Here is an 18414-nt window from a genome sequence, read left to right as displayed (position 1 = left end):
TGGAACAAAGGAAAGAAGGAGGGAAAGAGAGAAGGAGGAAAGACAGTAAGACTAGCATTTCCTGAACATCTACTAGGTGCTAGAGGCTGCAGTAAGCACTTCACATATGCATTTGGTTGTTTCCATTTCTACCATTTTGGATTCCAACCAGGAGGTTATTTATTGAAAGCTACTGTGGTCTGCCAATCACATAGACTTTGAAATCCAACTGTTCAGGTTCAAATCTGCACTCTGCTAGTTTCTAGCCTTGGGCAGGCTAGTCAACCTCTAGGACTCTAGGTTTCCATATATGTATGTGAAATGGGAAAATAAAGTGAGATTAATTATTTTAAATGCCTGTCTTCTCCTCCCTATAGAAATATTTTTATTTCCTACAAACATTTATCACATACCTCGTCCTCTTTAATTATAGCTTTTGGCCTGGTGAAAAGTCACTGGGTACTTTGGCTAATATAACAGGAGTAAGTCTCATGAAGCAAGGGCTAAAATCAACCTTAGTGAGTGGCACATTTCCCACCTGCTATCAAGCATTAAGCTACCTTTCATAAGTCCAACCTGACTCAGCACTCATGGCTATCCATCACAGCTCAGCCCGTCCACTGTCTTGAGCACATGCTTCCATATCGCTGTTAATAAGGGATACGGGGATGATCATTTTCCCAATGATAGGGGTCCTGATCCTTTTTAGGATCACATAATAAGAACATTTTTCATTGTTGGAGATAATTCCCCTTCCCGTGCACATTTGTCAAAGGCAGTTTCCAACAGTCCCGTACATCATCCTGAAATACATGATAAGATTCAGGTCTGCTATTCATCATTTGCTGGGCTTCTTCCAATGCAAGTTCCTGCGCGGCTTTTCCTGCCTCTGTTTTAACAATTGAAATCCAAGTTCTCCCTAGAGCAGTATCGCCAGGCAGGGGAACCGAAAAACTCAAGCAATGACAGCCCTGCATCTGAGGGAAGTGAATCTACAATGATGATATATAAATTCTTTATAAAAGTAAATTGCAAATACTGCTGCCACTTTACAACAGGACACAGACCCCCAGGAACTGTGCTTTCACTGAGGTTTTATTTGATGGCCACTGCTGCAAAACAGCAAATACAGCAGAAAGATCCCATGCTCTGGATCACTTAAAGCAAAGTTTCAAAATTTATAGTCTACCATTTCCATGATGGGTAACCTTGAATATATTCTGAACTTACCTGAGTATGCTTCCTCATCTGTAAAATGGGAATATTACCAACCTCCATCAATTCCTGAATTCTCATTGTACCCTCTGCCTACATTTAGTAGTCGTGCAATTAATGTCACTTCCCATTTTCCACACTGACAACCCTTTAATAAATTCTCCTCATTCCAGCTTTGAGAGGATATAATGATGACCAAGACACAGTCCCTGCCATCACATCTCTACTTATAACACAATCTAGTAAGGAAGAGAGGTATGTATGTGCAATCTGAACTGATGGAACAAAGACTTAAAAGCTTTATCTGGATTAAAAAAAATTAAAAACCAACATGCTGAGAATCATGGTGGAAGGAAAGCTTAATCTCATGGGAAAAAGAGAATGCTAACAGAGATCTTCATGGAAGTGCTCTTTGAGCTAGGTCTTAGAGGATCAGACAGGCCTTAACAGCCAGCTAAGAGATTAGGGTGATTTTTTTTTTCCAGGTAGAGAGAAGCGAACGAGCTGGAGAAAACCTATGCATGTTCAGGGAGGGTCAAGCAAGTCAATGTGTTCAGAAAGTGCCAGGGATGCATAAGGCATGGGTGATACTTGCTGACTGCATGAGTGAAACAGAGCTGCAGAGTTATTCAGAGCACAGGTTCTACAGTAAGGGCATGGACTTCATCCTGCCTCCTTATTTTTTATTTCCTCATCTGTAAACTTGGGATTTTTGAAAAAAGGAGCTTCCTCAAAGGGTTGTTCAGGAGAAAATACACATGAGGGTGTAAATACATTGCCTGATATTTTATAACTGCTGATAGACAGTAGCTACCTTCCCCCAGCATTCTCATGAGTATTTCTGATGTGGGGAAGCCCACCGGAAGGTAAAATGGGCTAAGGAGAATGCTCACTGATTTGGGGCATTTGCAAAATTGGAGTGTTTGCTCGAAATTACTAGCTAGGATTGCATTTTGATGAATGCCCATGGTCAAAGTCCTTCAAGTTCACCTAGACTTTATCTTCTTATATCTGGAAAAGACAAACCTGGCATCTTTCTTAGAAGGAGAAATGTTCTTTGTCAATCACATGGAATCCTTGTGTATGACAACTTCCCACCTGCCAGAGAAGGGGAGTGAAGACCTAGAACTTCTTCTGCCTTTCCAACTCCCTTGCTAATGATACTGCATAGTCTGCCATCATTCCTTCCTCTTGCAGTGACCATGTCAACCTAATAGTGTTTTAGCTGGAATCTGCAGGAAGATGTCTTTTGGTGTAAGCATTACTTGGCAGGTGGGAAGAAGACACACCAGTCAATAGGGAGCAGCTCAGTCTAGTGTCAAGCATGTAGACAGGCTCTGGGATTAGAGAGATCCAGCTGTGAATGTGAATAGCTTCCTTTGCTTCCTAGTTGTGTAGACTTCAAACTGTTCATCTTTCTGAGTGTCAGTAGCTTCTCCTGTAAAATGGGAACACTTGTCTAAAGGTTGCCTTCAAGCTTGAATGAGACAACATTTCACCTCCACCACACACTTTCCTCTGCCTTGTATGTACATGTACTCTCTTGACAGACTACAGAATTGCTCACTCTTGCAACATATGCCCTCTGACCATCCTAGAGGCTTGTTGCGATAAGAAGGGGTTGCTGAAATCCCAACACACTTTGGAGCATTGTCTGCTCACTCAGCAAACAACACGGATAACAAAACCCCATGCTCTGGGGCATTTGCTGATTATCTGCAAAGATGAAGACTCTCCAACCCTACAAAGGTGTGTATCCTTACCTGACTCACAGTACTTGGGAGGAATAATGTGAAGGGCTTTGTTCTTCCAAACATCAAAATTCAAGCCCAGCCACTGCCACAGACAGCACACTGAGCTTAATGAAGCAGTGGGATGAACTAATATGGCAAATCTTATAGCTTTACTACCAATATGGCCCACATCACGCTAAATTACGGCACCAGATGTGATTGGACACACATCACAAAAGGAGAAGTAGTTCACAGAACGGTAGGAATTTTCAAAGCGACATAATAAGAATCTCAAGAGCCAGCATTCAGAGGGCACGTTTGTGTTTTGTAATTTTCTTTCTCTTTGTGCAAATCATTCTCCCCCACACTTTCTGATAATCAATTCAATGAACACTTACTGAGTACCTACCATGTTCTGAGTGTTGTGTTAGCAACTCGTGGCTAATGGCAGAGACAGAAAAATAAGCCAAAAATGATGGGAGAAACATGGCAAGTGTGATGATTTGAATGAGTATAGGGTGCTGTGGAACCCCTCACAAATCCAGGGAAGTGAGGCTTTCTTAGTCATAAATTCATTGACTCATTCATTCATTTAATCGACATTGCTGCATACCTCCAACTTTCAACATTGTATTCAGGGGTAGAAGTGAAGTGTTTAACAAAACAAACACGGTTCCTCCATCACAGGACTCCCAGCCTAATGAGGGATAAAGAGGAACAAAAAGACAACCAAAAATCTATTATGGTGAGCAAAATGAGATGTCTGAGAGCACACAAAACAGGTGGGTTGCAATGAGTCAAAGCATTTCTGTGGACAGTAATATTGAACTTGAAACTAAAGGATAAGTGGAGTTGGCTCTGAAAAGAATAAAGGAAAACGTACTTTTGGGAGAAGAAATGGTATTTGCCAAACCCCAAATGTGAAAAGTCACATGGTATGATCAGGGAGCTGAAAAATTCAGTTGTGCCACAGAATGGACTATCACTGCAGAACAGCAGTGAAAGATGTGACTAGAAAGAGGTGTCGGACCAGGCAGGGCCTTTCTGACACCATGAGAAGCAGTGTGGACTTTACCCTGGGACAGTCAGAGGTACTCACTGAAGGGTTTAAAGCAGATCTGATTAGATCTTCCTATTGCTGACAATCCAGAACACCTTAGAGATGGAAAATACTGATAACCTGACCACTTAGGAGGGAGTGAGAACAAACTGATTGGTGATGTAGGAAGCCTGGACCATCCTTGGGAGAGGGACAGTGAAGAGAAAGAGAACGAACAGGTATGGGAGGCATTCAGGAGGTCACGGAGGCTGGCAGTTGATGATTAATTAATTGAGAACGCTATGAGGCTCAGAATGTCAAGGATAGTGGCTCAAGCAAAACGTTGTTGGGTTTTAAAGGATGATCAGGAGTTGGCCAATGAATAGACAGGGTGAGAAATATGTCCCAGGTAAAAGGAGCAGATACACAGACATCCTAGTGGTGTGCTCTGGGATCTGAAGCTCAGGGTGGCCTCAGGGAAGGAGACAAAGCAGCGCCAGACGAGGGGACAGGGACCAAATCTCAGAGGGCCTGCGTGGTGTGCTATCTTCTTTGCAATGCTGCTGGGGTTATACAGTATATCCAAGGAAGAAAGGGGTGTGAAGGAGGGTTTGAAGAGAGCCTAACTTCTTATAAAGGAACCAATTAAAATGAGGCCCTGAACCAAGTCACTAGTGAAAGCTGAAATGAGTTTGTCTTCAGGGAACGACCACAATGAGTGATGTGTCCTGTAATAAATTCAAGACCATGTGCTCAAAGAGAATACAGAAGTCTTTCCCCACCACATATCATATGATCTGACAGCCAGTTTTGCCATAAAGGACTAGACTTCTTGGCCCAAAACAGTATGCCCCCCTCCCAAGCCCTTCAGCCCAAGAGCTTTATGGATCAACCTCAGAGAAATTGATGTCATCTTGTAATTAAATCCTTGATTTTGAATTTCCAGAGCCTGCAAATCACAGAGTCAGTAGAGAACAATTAGCTCACCAAGATACAAAACCCTGCCAAGACAGAATGGTGCCATAAATTTACATGATGTGGCTAATCTGTTTCCATGGTTCCCCTGCCAAAAAAAGAGTGTAGCCCCTGTAATTTTTTTCAGATTCTCCAGCCCTCCAGCATCAAGACATAGGGCAAACCCATAGCACGCTTTCAGGAAGGACCACACAGACGTCTACATCTGGTAAACCTAGTACTTCCCAGCTTCTGCAAACAAACCCCGTGACCCAGGGGAAGTCCCTTGATCTCTCCGAACATTATTTTCTTACGTGTTCCGTGGGGTGATGTAAGATTTGGGCTCATTAGGGACAATTTATCTAAAATGGTTTGCTTGCAGGAAGCACAAAACAAATAATGGCTATTAATAGATATTGATAACCTAAAACATGGTTCATTCTCCTCTGTATTTTCTGTCTGCCTTCCCTGATATTATTGAAACATTTGAAGATGAACCAGTTCCTTCTTCTCAGTCATTCCCCCGTGTCCTTCTGGAAAAATGGGTGCCTTCTACTTTTCTTTGATTTCCTACAGCACTAGGAGAAGTGCTGCCTCTCAGAGCTGGTCGGGGAGTTGAGGCGCCAGGGAAAGGGAAAGTCTCCCTATCCCAAGTCTCCATACAGAGAATTGTGTTAGGTAGTGTGTATGCTATTCACTTGAGTAATCCTCATGACAACTCTCCAAGGTAGGTGCTATTATCCCTATTTATAGATGAAGAGGCCAAGGCTCAGAAAGATAAAGCAGCGAGCCTGAAATACACAAGTCAAAAGTGTGCTAAGTCTTAAATCAAACTGAAGTTCATCTAATTCTAAAGCCTGGTATCTTCCAGGAGTCTTCAATGTAAAGGAGAGGGAACAAACATGCCAAGAGGTTAATCTCAAGAAGGTAAATTGTTCACAGTCCGATGGGCTGGAGCGACACCAGCCATGGCAGCCATTCCTGGGCTCCAGGCCGGACTCTGCCACTGTCCAAATGAGTGATCATCGGCAAGTCCTTATTTTGAGAGTTCATCTATGAACAAGAGGCTCTAACTAGCCCCCAAATGCTAATTCCTTGTAACCTTTACATTTTTCCATTTCTAGAAAACTTACTCAAGTTTTGATGTGTACAGACTTTTAGAGTATTCTGCTACTTAAGTTTATTAAGATGAAAAGTCACTTGGCTTTTAGTCAGGAAAGCTGTGAAAGAGTTTAAGAATTTTCTATATTATGATGAACATGCAACGTTATGATGAACATGCAATATTTTAAGAAATATGAATCTGGGGAAAAATAAAATATTAATTTTTGAGTGGTAATAGGCTGAGAATGAATAAAAGCAGCAAAGTAGAGAAAAACATGTCTTTTCAAGGAAGGATGAGACCTATAAAAAAATCAGAAGGGCCTTTTGAGGTAGAAGTTCTTCAACTACATGAACAGCCTACAGTCAGGGTCTCCTTTCCAGGTACTTCTCTCCCCGCAGAACATTGAGCGCTGGTAGGGCTCACAACCAGAGCTGGATAAGCCCTGGTGGACAAAAGACCTCATTAAATAATTAATGCTTTGTCTAGGTTTTGAGCAAATATAATTTCTGCCTCAGTTTGGTGCCTGAGGAAACAGAAGCTGGAAAAGTGAAAGTGGCCTGAGGGAGCGGAAGGATCCAGAATGGCAGGCCTGGGGTTTGAGCCCAGGGCCTGTGTCATGACCAACAGCAAGTGCACTCCCTGCAGGACAAGAGCAGCAGGCAGAGGCAGTGAATAGCAGCTCTGCACCCAGGCCTGGCAAAAAAAAAAGAAAAAAAGAAAAAGAAAAAAAATTGTTTAATTAAATATCTCAGCCCTAAGGATCCAATCAGATGATGAATGTGATAGCACTTTATAAGCTCCTACGTGTTAAGCCATTGTTAACAAGATATTTTCCAGGACTAACTGACCAGTTGAGTGATTAGGACTCTGAGTATGGCATTACTGAAAACATTCCTTATCCAAGATTAGCCAGAATTTTCTAAGAAACCTCCTAATAGTTCACATAGCTACTGAGGCACACAATCAGGGTTCCAACTCAGCTTGATGGGGCTCCAAAGCTAAGGTGTCTGCCATATGACCACCAACTTCTCCTGAACCCACCAGGGCTTTGATTCTTGGGGCCAAATCTTTCAGGGAAGAAATAAGGTAGCATTTTGCTGCTGTTGTTGTTTTCTTAACTAATGATCCTTGGACATAATTCTTATATGGAAAGTGAGTAAGTTTATTTCTAGGTAGTTCTTTTTTTTTTTAAGATTTTATTTATTTATTCATGAGAGAGAGAGAGAGAGAGAGAGAGAGAGAGAGAGAGAGAGAGGGGCAGAGACATAGGCAGTGGGAGAAGCAGGCTCCCTGCAGGGAGCTCAATGCAAGACTAGATTCCAGGACCCCGGGATCATGACCTAAGCCAAAGGCAGATGTTCAACCACTGAGCCACCCAGGTGTCCCTATTTCCAGGTATTTCAAGAAGATAAGGAGACAGTGCTAAAGTGTGATTTCAGAAGGAAAAGGCCAGAAAAGCTAACACTAACCAGACAGCTGCCACACTGTAGACATTCACCCATAACACCTCCTTCATCCTTCTGGTATTATTCTCCTAAGCACACACACACACACACACACACACACACACACACACTTAAAGATAGGCTCTTCAAAGAAGCTAAATAACCCATCTCTGGTTACACAGTAGGGAAAGAAAAGAATTAAAATTTAAAACCAGGTCCAGCTCCAAGGATAGTGAGTGCTCTCTCTACCACACAAAGCTGCCATGTAGCGCTGATGGAAACCGCCCCCCCCAGGCACTGCCCCCAGGAACATCTGCCCCCCCCCCCATCCTGAGACCCATTCCTCTACCACAGTCTTCTACTGGGTGGCCTAATGCCGGTTTTACAAATAACAAGAATTGTGTCAGCTGTTTTCCCCCTTTGATGGCAGGTAACGAACCTGAAAATATATATTCCCGTCCTCCATCAAATTCCATTCCTGGAATAGGCACCGTTTGACAAGCTGCATGTGTAGTGACACAATCCAATAAAAATGAAATGAAGAAAACAACTTTATTTCTTACTTCTTTCAAGCCTTTCTTATTTGAATTGTGAATACTCCAGTTATGTCTCATACATGGCCTGTCTAGAAATGCATTTTATGGTGAAATATGCCCCTCTGTGACTTGTATTTGAAACTATCTCACTTCCTTTCAAAAGCCTAGGTTAAAGAACCAAGGTGGTAGGTTTGTAAGAAATTCTAAAGGGCCCCTTAACTTTCTTTATGCCACTCCTGCTCATGATAGATGACCCATATTGTCAGGTATTCTTTTCCAGGAAATAAAATATCTGCCCCAAGAACCATCTAAATCTTGCCAAAGGGTGAAAAATTCTTCTAGTTTGTAATATCATGTAATAATATGAGAAATGTATTTATGATGTAATGTAAAACAACAAAGCAGGATATGAAATTGTATGAATAGTATGATCTCAAACACACATCCTGAAAAATCATTCCAGAAGGAATTAACTTAGATCGTTAATAGCAGTTATTTTTTTTTTATTAATGGGCTTAGGCATGCTTACTTTGTCTCTTGTAATTTTCAGTAATCAGAATATATACCTTCTTAAAAAGTCAAATAAAATTACTAAACAAGGAAAAACATATATTTTTCCAGGAGGCTTAAATACCATTCAGTAGTCCCTTAGCACCAAAAATCACTGTATGAAATTATCAACTTTAACTAATACCAGGTACATTATTCAAGAAAAGAAAGTTATATGCCAATTGTGCTGATGAATATAGATATCAAAATCCCCAAATATCAAAAAATCAAGTACATACACAGAAAATAATACATCATGAATGAGTAGTATTTAGCTCAGAAATGAAGATTAGAAAAACCTATCAGTAAAACCCACCACAATATAAATTGAAAAGAAAAATATGTATAAGCATTGAAATAAATTTAGAAAAGGCATATGATAAAATTTAGTAAGCAAGTTCAGGATTTACTAAAAATACTTCCTGGACAATGATAAATTAAGAAGAAATAATTTTAAAATATCTAGTAAAAAATTTAAATAACACACTTAACGGCATTTCCAGTAACTAAAGATCAAGTTAAGGATACCTCCTATCACTAAATATTGTACTGACAGACCCAGCCAATGTAATAAGACAAGAAAAAGAATAATTATTTAAGGATTAGAGAGGAAGACAGAAACCTACTTATGAGGTTTTATGCTGTCTCCATAGAAAATCAAAGAGGAATTGGAATAATTAGTAAAAATGTTCAGTAACACCATTATATTCAAGATTCAAGATCAATAAATAAACTGTTAATGTTTCCTTTTAAAGTTTCACTTAATTTGGTTCAGTCAGCAACATTTGCTTAATGGAATTACTTATTGTCCCACAGGGAAAACTCAGGAGTAGGAAATAGACACATTCTTATGAGTACACCCTCTCCCTTTTTGAACGTATGTATGTTTAATTGTGCCTTGAGCCAGAGAAATCTATTAGGAATGCACACTGTTTATCACTGTTATGTAATGAATAAATGCAAAATCTGACTTTGGGACAAATCAGCAATATACTTTTTAAGATATCCTTGGTTCTAGGATGGAATAAGAGAAAACACAATGCTTATGATAAAGACCATGAAGACAAAGAAGAGGAAGAAGAATCAGAGCACAGAAATGAGAGAGGAGGAACAGAGAAAAGGAGGAAGGAAATGGATAAAGATGAAAGGGAAAAAAGAGATGAGAAGAAGAAAGGAGAGAAGGATACGGAAAAAAGGGAAGGAAAGAGTGATGAGGAAGAACAGACATAAAGGTTCTTTGTTGGGGGCTTGGGTTGCTCAGGTGGGGAGAAGTGTTGGCCTTTGGCTCAAGTCTGATCTCAGGGTCCTGGCTCCCTGCTCAGTAGGGAGGACTGCTTCTCTCTCTCCCTCTGCCTCCCCCTCTGCTTGTGCTCTCTTTCTGTCAAATAAATAAATAAAATCTTAAAAAAACAAAAACTCTTTGTTGATCCTTTAATATATGCCAAGTACTATACCAAGTATTTAATCTGCCTTATCTCAATTATTCTTCATAGTAAGCCTTTGAAGTTTAATATTATATCCTTATTTATAGGAGAGAAAACAGATGCTCAGAGAGGTTAAGTAACTTTCAAGGTCACACAGGAAGTGGCATAACTAGAATTTGAATCCAGGTCTGTCTGTCTGGATTCCATGGAATTGGTCACTCAGTAGAAGATGCTCCTTGCAATATGTATTATGCTGATTTTAGAGTCTTTTAAGACACAAAGATGAGGAAGTTCTAAAAAGGTCACCTTCACACTCCCATTCCAAATCTTCAACTAAGCTAATGTTCTGAAAACCCGAATCCTCTCTTTAGAATGCTCCTCGTTTTGCATGTTAAAATTAAGAATGAAAAGATATGCAGTAAGATACAATTTTTAATGCATTAAGCATTCAAGAGCACAAGTTTAGTGGAAAGGTTAAATTTGAAGCAAAAATATAACTTGTCAGTTTTCACTGAAAAAGCATTTGAATTCTAGTACATATTGTGCTCTGCAATCTTTTTATCCCCTATGAAGCAGTTCTCCCAAGACCTGTTCTCTCACTGACTTGCTTTCCTTCTATTAGACTGTGATGCATAAAATACAAGGTTTACATTAAGTTTTAGGAAATAAAATAGACTACTTCCAAAATATTTGTGTTTCAATAAACATCCAAAGCAAAATTTACCATTCTTCCTGAGGGTTTGGCTGTCAGGGAGCTGCATGTGTATTACATTTATGTCCCTTGCTTCCTACAGAGTGTCAGACAAATGCCATCACGAAACATGACTGGGCAGGCACAGCAGTGTCTCAAACAAATCACAGCCTATACAAAGCAACTAAGTGCATCCCAGTTTGCAAGCCCATATTGACAGATTTCAAGACCTGAAGGAGAAGTCTATTAATTCTCCTTCATGCATCTCAGAAGATGAGGGAGAGAAAGACAACACACAGCACGAAGCTGCTTACACCTAATTGCAACCAGGAGACAAATACACTGAAAGGCATGGTCCTAAAGCCATAGGATCGAATTCTCCAGAAAACATCAAGAGTGAGAAAATGATTTTATTATCATACTATGCATGCCAGTCCTCATTAACAGCTATTCATGTGCCTCCTCTGGGCCAAGCAAATTCTAAGTGTTGGAATTAAGGGGTGAACAAGAGACAATCAAAAACACAGAAAATTTTTAATAAAGTTAGATTCTAACAAAGTGCTACCGCAGCAAAACAAACAAAAACAACTAACCCAATTTGGGGAGTAAGGAAAGTACTAACCTGAATATTTAAATGGGAGCCAGTCTAGGAAAAAGTAGAGAGTGACAAAGGATTTCAGGCTAGATTAATTATTCAGTGGTTCTCAAAGTCTGGTCTCTGAAGCAATAGTGTGGGGCTGGCGAGACTGGGGACCTCAAAACGGCTGACCCCAGGCCAACAACCTCCCAATAAGGCCGCCTTGCCGCCCTACCCTAACTTAGCACACAAAGACCCATAACCCTTGCCCTAATCGGAATGCCGCCCTGCTCCCACCTTCTCGCTGAAAAGTCTTTATAGACCCCCCTGCGGTTTGCCTGGGCTTCCCAGGCCCCTGACTTCCCCTCTCTTTCCTTCCCCTGTGGGCTGCGGAACCTCGCCAGAGAGCGCATCCCATTAAAAGCCTGTTTCCACCAACTTTTGCCTGGCTTCTCTATTCCATGTCACTATCAATCGGATTAAACCTGACAAATAGCACCAGTACCATCAGGGAACTTGTTCTAAATGCAGGCTTGGGCCCTACCCCAGACCTACTGAACTCAAAAATTCTGGGGAGGAGACCCAGCAATCTGTTTTAACAAGCCTTCCAGGTGATTCTGGTGCTGCTGGAATTTGAGAACTTTGGATACATGCAAAAGTGAACTACAATAGACAGAATGCCTGCAGGGTAAACAGGGTTGGATAGGGGGGCGGGGGGTCCGTATTAGGCAGAGATGTCACTTGCTGGAGGGATGGGTAGAAGGCATGCCAGGAAGGGTTTTATACATTATGAAAATAATTTTGGATTTTACTCAAGGCATAATGGAGAGCCATTAAAATATTATACTACAAGTACAGAAAACAGCAAATAATACTGGCACCCATTAAAAAACATATGCCATCACAAGGGTAGTGCTGTACATGATTCCAGAGATTAAACAATGCACAGATAAACAGCCGGTAAGAAAGGAGCACATCAGCCCTACCTTTCTTTCTGGAGTCTTTCTTGGCGCTGGTTTTCACAGCTACTTGAAGTTCTGTCTCAGTTGACATCCTACTAAATCCTTAGTCCACTTCACACAGATCCCGGGCCTCGGCCAGGCTCATGGAGGACTCCTCTCCAAGAGAATGACTCCTCCCTTCAGAAACAACGCTCCAAGCTGCACATCTCATTCACTCCTTCCGAGCTCTGCAAATCAAGCCAAAAGAATGTTCAGAATCATCACCCTTTTGAGGTTAAGCAGAAATTAGTCGGAGCATGGGGAAATGAACTGTCAAACAAACAAAACCAGGAAAATCTTGGTCTCCATGTACAAACTGCCCACATGGGCAGCCTGGGTGGCTCAGTGGTTTAGTGCCACTTTCAGCCCAGGTTGTGATCCTGGAGACCCCGGATCAAATCCCACGTCTGGCTACCTGCATGGAGCCTGCTTCTCCCTCTGCCTGTGTCTCTGCCTCTGTGTGTGTGTGTGTGTGTGTGTGTGTGTGTGTGTGTGTCTCATGAATAAATAATAAAATCTTTTTTAAAAAGTTCAAAAAAAAACCCTGCTCACACGATGTCATGGAGCCAATGACAGGGTTTGTAGCAAAGGGAATTAGAGGTCTGTCTGAAAAATGGTCTCTCAACCTCGGTACATAACTTAAAACAGATCTTTTTAAAACTCTGGATTTCCAAGGAGGACAAAACCCAATTCCTTGTTTTCCATGTTCCTTGCTTTCAAGCACTAGATGCCACCCAGAAAATACAGCAAAGGAGTATTTCCTGAGCAACCCCGTGGAGACATTCCCAACAACAGGGCACCCATCCATCAGCCAAGCTTGATCAGAGACTTGGCAGCTAAAGCAGATCATAGGGAAGTGACCTGTGCTCTATCCCTCACTGCCAGGCATCAGAAGGGACATGGAGTTGACATACAATTGGGCTCCAAGGGTAAGGTGACAAATGGGGCTGAGAAACTTTCCAGCAAGCCAATTTTTATGTCAGCTTTTTCCTCAGCTGTAAGAGCAGACAAGCATTTAATGTGGGGAGAAAAAGAAAAGAAGCAGGCAGCCACACAGTCCATTCTTTCTTTCTTTAATAAATATGCACTGCACACTACTAGGTACTATTAAGTCCAGACACTGTGCTGGGAAGAGATGATAATGATAATAATGATAATACCACCACTTCAATTACAGCTGGTATTTACTATGCACTTACTATATACTATGCCCTCAGCTACTGCTTCACATACATTATCTCATTTGATTTTAGTTAAATTGAATGAATGTATTTCCTGTGTCAACAGTCTTTCCCAGTGACCATCTATCTGACAGTTACATCAGAGAGTTCGGCTGAAAATAAACATTTCGCTGGTTATCCATTCTTAAAGAAAATGAAGATAGAGCTATTGGAAATGGATCTTCAAACTGTGTAGCCAATTCTGAGCTCAACCCACAGACCCAGAATGGCTGACTCTGAATGCCCATTTCCGCTCAAAAAGAACAGTAAACCAAACTTCTTAATCATTACAACTAAAAATGGCTTAACTAGAAGAGGCTTTATAGATTTGTCCATGTTGTTACAAATGGCAAGAGGATATAATGCTGAGTCAGAGAAAGACAAATGCCATATGATTGCACTTGTATGTAGAATTTAAGAAATAAAGAAGAAAAGAGACGGACAAACATACTTTTATATACAGAGAACAAACTGGTGGTTACCAGAAGCGAGGGAAGGGGGGTTGGGTAAAGTCAGTGAAGGGGATTAAGAGTCCACTTATTGTGATGAGCATTGAGTTATGCATTGAATTGGTGAATCACTATATTATACATCTGAAACTAAGTGTGTCAATTATGCTTAGATAAAAATAAAATCAGTAAAATTATAAGGCCCAATAATAGGGTAATTCCCACCTTACCTAATGATATTTGGTTTATTTATTTGTTAACAGACTTTTTTTTTTTTCAAGGACACAGGCCCTTAATTAAAGATGTCTGAACTACAGTAACTAAAGCTACAACTAAGGAAAATGCAAAAGTGCCTTCCTAGAATAAAATCATACACAGACGAGAACTTTCCCTGCCACCTTTGTGCCATCTATCTGCATCATACCACTAGCCCTCACCCCCTCCTAACGTCTCTGCCAGCCAAAGACAACATTCCATTAGAGATGACAGAGCCACAAAACTTGGTCATACATGGACATAATTTTATTACTAATACTGATCATTTCACTGCAATAAATATCTGCTAAGAACCTACTCTGGGCCAGGTGCAAATGCTAGCTCATTCATGTCTATAGACATCTACAGTGCAACCACACTGGCTAGGAGTATGGATTCTTTACCCCTTTCCTCAAAGATACTCAGTCCAACAGAGATGTCAGTCATGTAAGGGACTACAATACACACAACTAGAACTAACACAAATAAATACCAGGTATACTACAACACAAAGGAGCAAATACTCACCTTTGCTTGGAAGAGTCAATAAAACTTCTCAGAGGAGGAGCCCTACCCTATGGGGTCTTGAAGAATGATTTTTTTTTAAGACTTTATTTATTTATTTAACAGAGAGAGAGACAGAGAGAGAACAAGCAAGGGGGAGTGGCAGAAGGAGGGGGAGAAACAGGCTGCCAGAGGAGCAGAGAGTCTAATGCAGGGCTTGATCCCAGGACCCTGGGATCATGACCTGAGCCAAAGGCAGATGCTTAACTGACTGAGCCACCCAGGCACCCCTGAAGAATGATTCTTATGTCAAGTGGACAATAAGAGAATGAAACAGTGGGCACTCAATAAATACATGTATAATGAAATGGTTATTCTGGAAGAAGGATCAGCTGTGCAAAGGCACGGAGCCTTAAATAACAGCACAACTAATAAAAGGAAATCTAAGTCTGGTGGGGAGGTGATATACTCTCATCTTTCCAATTTTAATTCGTGGTGCTACCTCTCTATTCAATCTTTCTTCCTGAGTCTGCCTTAACATTCTATTGACCCCTCATGGTTCAGTTCAAAGGAGTATCATAGGCAGAAAGGTTTTCCGATTGTTCTATTAAATGGAATCTTTCCCTACTTATACCATGATCTGTTTTTTGGCCAGCTGCATAGTTTCAGCCACTTATAAGAATGTGATACTGAGGAAGTTACTCAACCCCTCTTTGCCTCAGTTTTTCTATCTGTATAATGGGGGTAACATGGAGCTACTGCAGGAATTAAGCGTGACCACACATGTCATATGCTTGGAAGAGGACCTGACACACCTTCTGGAAAGTACTTAATAAATATGGGGGCACTAATAATTTCCTACATTAACCGCTCAAGGTCATGTGGCGATATGTAACTACAAGGCCATAACACTGTGATCCTCCCTTTATAGAAGGGGAAGCTGAGGCAGGTTAAGTCTACCTTGTAAAGATATTGTAGAAAGAGATAGGATCTAAGATATTTCCATCATGCTGGTTTTGTACACAGTAAATAATAAAGTAACATATAAATAATAAAATAAGCTGAAATATATGGATTTTACATAATTTCAAGTATTCTAAAAGTTCATGCATGAAACTGGAATGGAACGGGCCACTTTTTCCCCTTCAACTTTATAAAGCACAATATAGCACCTCTCCCTATTCTGTGGGTATCTCCAGCACCACTTGTTTGACAAAATGTGACTGTGTTCAAGTGTTGTAAAGCATTCCTTGTGGATTTCTGAAGTACACCCAGATACCAAGAATGAAAGGAAACCAACATCATTTCAAATAAAACCTTAAATAAGGAAGGTGTTGCAGTATGGAGAGAACATACCACAGCCCGGATCATGACATCCCCTTTAATTTTCCAAAAGCCAGAGGTTGGGAAGATGCTGTAAAGTAACTCCAAATTATTTAGGAAATTCATTTCTTTGTAATTAAGGAGATTAAATTCCCCCAAGGGCCAGAAACCATGTGACAACTCAAATCATTTTCCCCCAGTAAAAGCTGTGAAACCCTATCAGTTAAATTCAGGCTCGCCTAGAATTTTGAAATGCTTCAATAATGTTTCTTTGCTCCACACAATCTGCAGTAATTTAATATTCCTGAAGTGTGTCAGGTTTTTTATAATGAGCTCTTCAAATCTAAATGTGAATTATGTAACATTCCACTACATTCTGTCTAGTGAACTGCTTCTAAATGTAAAATCCTGTGTTCGGTGATGGGGGGAGGGGGATTGGTGGGAGGGGGGCACAAAAACACTAAACCACAAAGCAGAGAAAACACACAGGCCTCAAAAAAAAAAAAAAAGTAGCATAAAGGTTTGAGCAGCCACAACAGAACATACTAAAAAACCTACTATAACACAAATCTGTGCTTTCTCTTCCCCCAGCCACCCCTCTCATACGATCCTACCATAGACTAGCTAACATTTAGGATGGCCCACTATTTGCCAGCTACCATACTATGAACTTCTTTTACTCAATCTTTCAGCCACTTGAAAATTTGAGTATTATTATTTTTCATTTTACAAATAAAGAAAAGCAAAAGTCAGTTTAGTAGCTTGTCCACAGCCCCACATGCCTATTAAGTAGCACAACGCAGGGCAGGGTATAAACCACTCCTCTCTCCACCTTCAGGGGGAATCCTCCCAGATGTCCATCAGCTGGTAAATGGATAAACAAAATGTGGTATGTCCATACAATGGAATATTATTTGGCCATAATAAGAAGTATTGATATACTGCTACAACGGGGATGAGCCTTGAAAACAGTAGGCCAAATAAAGGAAGTTAAACACAAAAGGCCACATGCTCTATGAGTCCATCTATATGAACTATCCAAAATAGAAACATCCACAGAGAGATGGAAAGCAGATCAGCGGTTGCCAGGAATGGAGGGAAGCAAGGAAGGGGGAGTGACTGCTTCATGGGTTCAGGGTCTCCTCTGGGGGTGCTAAAAAGATTCTGGAACTAGAGAGAGGTAGTGGTTGCACAGCATCATAAATGTAATAAATACTTTGGATTGTATGCATTAAAATGGTCAACTTTGTGTGAATTTCACCTAAACAAAGTAAAAACAAAACAGAAAACCTCCAAGCCAGGTCCCACACCCAGACTTCAGCCTTTGTGATATGCTAAGAATACTGTAAATTCTAGTCCAAGAGGGTAGCCCTGACTTAAAACACAGATGAAGGGGAAGTCTTCCCAGAAGCCAGACTTGGGGTTCGTTCGTGTTGCAGGGATTAAAAGTTGTAATGCCACTACTGGTGTGTTTTGTGACTTGACCATTTTCATCAACTTCGTCCAAATTATAAAGCACCCCAAACAGGTTATTAACAAGACCCAAAAGTTTGTAACAGTACAGGGTAACGGTCTGTTCCGTCATCAGTGAAATGGAAAGACCACCACCAAGGGTGTAAGATTTGGAAGATCAGTGAGATCTGGATGCTTAAGAAGAGTCATAAATCTGCTTGCCTTTACATAAAGAAACACAGGACAAACACAGCAGAGCACAAAGATATTGTTTTCTACATGGGGACACCTGTGTAGGGGAATGATGAAGTGACTGGGTAGAAGGATATGGCAGAGGGTGATACTTTGCAGAGTACAGTTTTATGCATTATTTTCCCATTTGGAAGCATACAGTTCCACACATCTGAAAAAATAAAATTAAATTAACAGGAGTAGGAAATGGGGGGGGGGGGGAAGGCTCAGAATGAAAGCGGACTGAGACAAATTAAATCCAACTGTATCTCAAATGAATATCACAGACACAGTCTCTGAAGGGGTGAGAGAGAAAGAACTAATTGAAATAATTTACGAACACAGAATTTGGCTGTTTACACTCAGTCTTGGGCAGAGTTGTAGCAGGAGGAACTACAAAGAAATCCCAAGCTCCTTTTTTTTTTTTTGGTAGTGTTTTGGGCTAAGCAATTACAAAACTATTTTAGATGTATTACAGGATTGAACAAAGGGTCAAATGTTTTGATGTTCTTGGGAGCCCAGTTCTCACTATAAAAGAGGAGATATTAAATTATGGAAAGGGGGAAACCAGGAAAGAATACTGTGGGGACAGACTGGAAATGGTAGATTTCCAGCAAACTCGTGATTTATAAAATACACATGCATCTGTATAGGTAGGTATGCATACGTGCATTTATATGCATACATTTCCTAGCTCTGCCCATTGACTAAGGTGCAAAGAGTTCCAACAAC

General features: G+C 40.7%; 1 protein-coding gene across 8 annotated transcripts in view; it reads right to left on the bottom strand.

Annotated features, from left to right (window-relative positions):
• The window catches only part of DAB1 (DAB adaptor protein 1), a 292435-nt gene that overhangs the window by 261539 nt on the left and 12482 nt on the right, over positions 1-18414 (bottom strand). For all 8 annotated transcript variants that reach the window (XM_041772822.1, XM_041772823.1, XM_041772824.1 and 5 more), the window contains exon 2: positions 12234-12436. In XM_041772822.1, the coding sequence (XP_041628756.1) occupies positions 12234-12300 (67 nt within the window). In that variant the 5' untranslated portion in view covers positions 12301-12436. The remainder of the gene's footprint in view (positions 1-12233; positions 12437-18414) is intronic.

This window comes from Vulpes lagopus, chromosome 10 (assembly GCF_018345385.1).
Source record: "Vulpes lagopus strain Blue_001 chromosome 10, ASM1834538v1, whole genome shotgun sequence".
In the NCBI taxonomy this organism is placed as follows: Eukaryota; Metazoa; Chordata; class Mammalia; order Carnivora; family Canidae; genus Vulpes; species Vulpes lagopus.
The sequence above is the reverse complement of the archived record's forward strand: the minus strand, read 5'-3'. Positions and strand labels throughout refer to the sequence as shown.